Raw genomic sequence first — 6208 nt, forward strand, 5'->3', positions numbered from 1 at the left:
ATGACATCATCTGTCACCCGAGGCACGTGGCAATTCCGACCGGGTCCTAGGACGTTGATGTCACCACGCTGTGGCTTCCTCCCCGCCCTCTTCTCTTTCTTGAACCCGTCGTCAGTTTAACACGCCGGTTCATGAATCCGGAAGTAGACTGCCAAAACAACCGTGCCACGGGACCAGGACAGGCGGGACCTAAGCGGGCACTCGCACATAGGCAATAAAAAGCAAAATCCATGTCTTTGGGGGGCGGGGTTCCTGGCACGAGCACTCTAGGCGCATGCTCAGAGGCGACCTCCAGGCCAGGTGGGAGGGGCAGGGTCGCAGGGTACCCTGTGCGCCTGCGCAAGGTGGGGCCGCGGGTTCCCGCACTGTGTAGAGTGTTCGTTAGGGTAGGGGGTAACTGTCCGCTGTCACCAGGACAGCGAGGACAGTAGCGGCGGGATGGCAACAACCTCCCCGGCCTCGGACATGGCAGGCTCTGCAGCGCCCCCACCCGTCGGGGGTGCCCAGGCGGCAGCGGCGGCTGAGGAGGAGGAGCGAGAGGTGGTACGGGTCCGAGTCAAGGTGAGGCTGGCGGCTGGTCGGCCAGCCTGCCCGGGCACCCAATGGACGAAAAGATGGTGGCTGTCATAGGATAGAGGGCAGGACCTGAAATTTGGGGCGTTACTTGGAGACGGGGCCGAGGTTTGAGTGCAGAATGATGGGAGAATGAAGACATGGGTCCTGGGGACATATCCTTGGGTGTATAACGAAATAGAGGGGAAGGGGGCTGATGGAGTGGAGGGATGGAGCCTGCGGGTAGAAAGGTAGGTTGTAGGGTTAGAGGAGGGGCCTCTGGAGTCCAGAGGAATGAGGGAGGTGCTGTTGCTGTCAGAAGGGGGAGTCCTAAAGTCAGTCAACATTTGGGAGAGTGAATGTCCCCACCCCTGAGCCCACGTGCTTGTGGGAGGGGGGACAAAAACAGTGAAATGATATGTTTTGGACACCAGTGAGTATCATGAGAAAATAATAGGAAAGGTTAGGATCTTTACCCAAAGTCGTATGGGAAAATCCCCCAATGAGGATTGAAGTCACCGAGACCCGAATAAAGAGTCAGCTATGTGCATTTAAGGTGGGAGAAGAGTTCTAGGTAGAAGGAACAGCAAGAGTAAAGGCTGGGAGGTGGAGATGAACTTGGTATGTTCCTGTAGGTTCCCATAATGTTGGAGAAGGAAGACTGAGGGTAAAAGTGGTGGGATAATCGGAGAGAGAAGGACAGGTGGACAGCCTGTGATGCATCGTCTGAGGAAGGAACTTGTTGCAATAATTCGAGCAAGCTCAGACTGGAGTGGTGGCCTTGACAGTGATGAAAACGACAACAGATCACTTCAGTGTAATAGCACTCTAAGGCAAAGATCTAGTGAGTGAGCCAGATGAAGTGGGAAGGATGTTCAGACCAAGGGTGATCAGCAGACACAGACGTTTGGAGGAAGGATGTAGTCAAGGTAACTCCCAACAGTTTGATACTACTAGAACATAAAGCTCAAAATAAATCTGAGTGGAGAGAGGGCTAGCTTGGGACCCTCGGTTTGCTGTTGAAAAGATGTAAGCATTGGAGTGTTCCAGGTAGATTTGCTTGATTGATTGCAGTATGGGGGACTGATTTTATTGTGGTCAGACTGGACATGGTGATTCTGGCAACCATATTTAAGGGAATCTAGAGAGATTGGACATCTGGACTATTGCAGTAGCCTTCATTCCTGCTTGTCTGTTTTGCAGAGCAGACATACGGACTCTAAAATTCTAAGGACATCCATTCTTTCTTTGCCCAGAAGCTGCCTGTGCCTTCCCCTCACAGAGAACAAAAGCCAAGAGCATCCCATCTAAATCTTGGTCCCTGCCACCTCTTTGACCCCGCTTTCTACTGCTCTGTACCTCACCCACTCTTCTGAATGGGAATGGTGATGTGGCCCCTCATGGCCTACCCCTTGTCTTCTTTCTCCAGAAATGTGAGAGCTTCTTGTCACCTGAGTTCCGCTCTTTTGCTGTGGATCCTCAGATCACCTCACTGGACGTGTTGCAGCACATCCTCATCCGAGCCTTTGACTTGAATGGGTAAGTGGGAGGATGAGGCAGGCCATTCATCTCAACAGCATCTGCCTGGCATTTGTGCTTTGGTTTTGTTGTTCATTTGTTTTTCTTCAAATAATTCTACAGTGAATATATGTATCTTGCTTGGAGTATTTGGGAAATGTCATAAGATAAACTAGCAGAAGTACTTTGGGCTACAGGGTGTATGTTTTTCAAACTTTCAACAAATGTTTCCAAAATGGCTCTCCAGACAAGTTTTACCAATACAGCCTCAGCAGCAGCATAGAAAATGTTTTGCTGGATGTGGTGGTCCACACCCTTAGTCCTTGCACTCTGGAGGCAAAGACAGGCAGATCTCTGACAGTTCAAGGCCAGCCTACTCTACATGGTGAGTTCCAAGACACCTAGGGATACACAAACCTTCTTTCAAAAAAACTGAGTACTCTGGAGACTGAGACAGGAGATGCAAGGCCACCCTAGGCTACATAATGAAACTGTCTCAAAAGGAAGAAAGAAAATAATAAAATTGTTAGGTCCTCACAAACAGTGCTTCCTATAAGACAGTGCAAAATTTGTCAATCTGATAGCTGAGAGTTGATATCTCTTGGGGGCAGATGTTATGGTTATCTTGTGGTGGTAGGTTATTCTGGAGGAATATATGACTGTGGTAACAATTTTTTTTAAATTTATTTAATGTATATATTTTATGTGCATTGGTGTAAAGGTGTCAGATCCCCTGGAACTGGAGTTACAGACAGTTGTGAGCTGCCATGTGGGTGCTGGGAATTGAACCTGGGTCCTCTGGAAGAGCAGCCAATGCTCTTAACCACTGTGACATCTCTCCAGCCTTGTGGTAACAAATTTAAATAGTATGAAATTAATCGGGATGTGGTAGCCCATAAACTCTAATCCCAGCACTCAGGAGGCAGAGTCAGGCAGATCTCTGTGAGTTTGAGGCTAGCCTGATCTACAAATCAAGTTCCAGGACAGGCAGGGCTGTTACACAGAGAAACCTTCTGTTTAGAAAAAAACAAAAACAAAAACGAGACAAAAGTATGAAGTTGATGGATATTTAGGAAGATCCTTGGTTTACAGTGATCATCACACAAAATACTTCTTTCTATAGTTGCACAAGTGAAGAATAAACTCTTAGTTGCTATTGTACATTTGTGCATTAACATTCTGTTGTGAAAAAGAACAAACGTACAGACTGCTCTTTTTTTTAATGTAGTAAGAAGGCTGCTTTCTTCCCACTTCTGTCCCCCAACTACACTGTTACCATCCCCAGAGGGACCAACATTTTACCAGTTTTCAGTGTGCCCTCCAGATATCAGCAGGTGTGTATCTGTTTCTGTGTTTGTGTAACAAAGTGGATATTCATGACCTAACCTCAGCTACCCATAATCCTTAGCATAGTCCCCAGCAAATAGAAGGAAGTTGTTTTCAGTACCTTTCACATTACCTTCCTTGTTTTGTACACTGTTCCTGAAGCGGCTGGGGAACTGGGGATCCCAAGAGCTCCCTCATATCCTTTGTCCAGGAAGAAGAACTTTGGCATCAGCTACCTGGCGCGAGACCGGCTAGGACAGGAAGTTTTCCTCTCCCTCCTTTCTGATTGGGACCTCAGCACGGCTTTCGCCACTGCCTCCAAACCTTACCTGCAGTTGCGTGTAGACATTCGGCCCTCAGAGGACAGTGAGTACCCAGTGCCTGAGGGCTACTGCTTTGAGATCCAGCTTTCCCCATAGATAATAATGCAGCCCCTTACAGGACACTCCTGGTAAGCCACAGGGACTCGGTTTTTTACAAATTGTATCTGAAGATCTGGGTTCAATCATCAGTAATGCCCCCAAAAGTTTTTTATCATAATGGTAGTTATATATTTTAAACTCAAGTTCAAGGCTAGCCTTAGCTACAGAAGCAACCCTGTCTCAAAGCAAAACTACAAAATAATTCAAGTTTGGGGTTTTGAATTTTCAGATTAGGAATATTTAACCTATATTATCACATCGGCAATTAATTTGAAAACATAGCAGTATAGTAATGTTTTCAGGGCTGTTGAAGGAAAATATCCGTGCTCTTGGGGAACCCCACTTAAGTATGAAGGGGTGAAATTCATGGTGTTTCCAAATAATTTTATGAAAACATGTTCACATGCAGAAGGAGTAAGATAAAGCAAAAGTGACAGAAAAGGGCTTCTGGGTGACGGCTGCAGACACAGGGTGTTCAGTCTTTTCCAATGCTACACCTGAAAGCCAGGCCTTGCTCCCTCACATGAGGCAAACTCTGTCCTGGAGCTACACAGCAGCTCCAGTGCATTCTGGTAGTGTTTGGGTGGTGGTAGTGGGGTTTTTGTCTGTTTTTGTTTTTTTACATGTAGGGTGCTTTGCCTGCATGTGTGTCTGTGCACGACATGCATGATTGGTACCCGAGGAGGACGCAAGAGGGCGTAGGGTACCCTGAACTGAAATTACAGGTGGTTGGGAGTCACCTTCTGCGTGCTGGGAGTCAAACCCTGGTGCTCCAGAAAACCAGCCAGTTTCTTCTGCGCTCTCTCCAGCGCCACCCAGTGAATTCTGTTTTTAACGGTATGAGTTTGAATTTGGCTTTGGTTTGGGCATTTTTTTGAAGCAGTTGTGGAACATAGCTCTGGTTGGCATCAAACTTACAGTGATCCTCCTGTCTATGTTTCCTAAGTACTGCAATAGACAGGACCCACCTATATTGTTGGTTTGGTTTGTTTTGTTACTAAGAATCGGCTGCCAGGCCATATGTTTGCTAGGCAAGTGTTATACCACTGAACTGCACTTTACCCCTTTTTAATTTAAGATAGGTTTCACTAAGTTTCCTAGGCTGACCTAAAACGTAACAGTTTTCCCCCTCAGCCTTATGAATAACTGGGAATACAAGTGCATGCCACCACACCCAGCAGCACTCCACACTCAGCAAGTTTTTTTTGGGGGGGTGGGGAGTGGTTTTTTTCAAGACAGGGTTTCTCTGTCTAGCTTTGGAGCCTGTCCTGGAACTCATTCTGTAGACCAGGCTGGCCTCGAACTCACAGAGATCCACCTGCCTCTGCCTCCTGAGTGCTGGGATTAAAGGCGTGCTTTGGTCTATGTGTCTGTGTGTGTGTATGCATGTGCACACTTGCACATGTATGCCGTGATACATATGTGGAGGTTAGAGAACAACTTGTAGTCAGTCAGTTCTCCCCTGTCATGTGAATCCTGGGGATCACACTCAGGTCATCAGGCTTAGCAGCAAGTATCTTTACCCACTGCACCATCTTGCCAACTCGGCAAGTTTTTTGTTTTATTTTGTAATAAAATGTTATGGAGTCATATAGTTCTCAGCCTTAGAGAGCTATTGTACACATTTGGATGACTGAGGCATTTTATTGACATCATGGTCATCATAAATAGCTAAATGGAATACCTGGGCCATTTAATGAATATAGTTAATTGTCAAGATAATCTACAGAGCTGAGATGATGCACACCTTTAATCCCAGCACTCCTGAGGCAGAGACAGGCAGATCTCTGTGAGTTCGAAGCCAGCCTGGTCTCTTACAGAAGAGGGATTATTATTTTTCCAGAAAATAGATGAAGAAACAGGCCTAGAGAGGTCTAAGATTTGTCCATGTTACATAGATCACAGTAAAAGAGCAAAATTTGAACTCAGGCAGTTGATGATGTGGCTCCAGGGTCTTTTCAGAACAGTTTGCCTCTGTGATGTTTTAGGCTTGTTTAGACTGGCAGGGGTCAGGCCTGACGGCTCATGCCTTTAATCCCAGCACTTGGGAGGCAGAGGCAGGCGGATCTCTGTGAGTTCGAGGCCAGGCCAGCCTGGGCTACCAAGTGAGTTCCAGGAAAGGCGCAAAGCTACACAGAGAAACCCTGTCTCGAAAAACCAAAAAAAAAAAAAAGCTTGCCAGCCTTAAAAGGAGAAGGAGGGAGAGAAGGATAAAGAGAGAAAAGCAGAGGAAGTAGAGGAAGAGGAAGAAAGAATTGAGAGAAAAGTCAGACAGTAGGGCACAGAAAAAGGCAGTCCTTTAAGTCATTTCCCAGGCCTCAGTTCCCTCACCTCTAGAGTGGAAACAGTAGTAGTATTTCAACAAACAAAGTCTTCCTGACGAAGTAAGC

General features: G+C 46.7%; 1 protein-coding gene across 1 annotated transcript in view; it reads left to right on the forward strand.

Annotated features, from left to right (window-relative positions):
- The first annotated feature begins 309 nt into the window (after positions 1-309).
- Tbc1d25 (TBC1 domain family member 25) overlaps positions 310-6208 on the forward strand; it is a 22799-nt gene continuing 16900 nt past the window's right edge. Inside the window, exons 1-3 of the mRNA XM_059251215.1 lie at positions 310-561; positions 1982-2091; positions 3608-3762. Coding sequence (XP_059107198.1) covers positions 439-561; positions 1982-2091; positions 3608-3762 — 388 coding nt within the window. The 5' untranslated portion in view covers positions 310-438. The remainder of the gene's footprint in view (positions 562-1981; positions 2092-3607; positions 3763-6208) is intronic.

This window comes from Peromyscus eremicus, chromosome X (genome assembly GCF_949786415.1).
Source record: "Peromyscus eremicus chromosome X, PerEre_H2_v1, whole genome shotgun sequence".
In the NCBI taxonomy this organism is placed as follows: Eukaryota; Metazoa; Chordata; class Mammalia; order Rodentia; family Cricetidae; genus Peromyscus; species Peromyscus eremicus.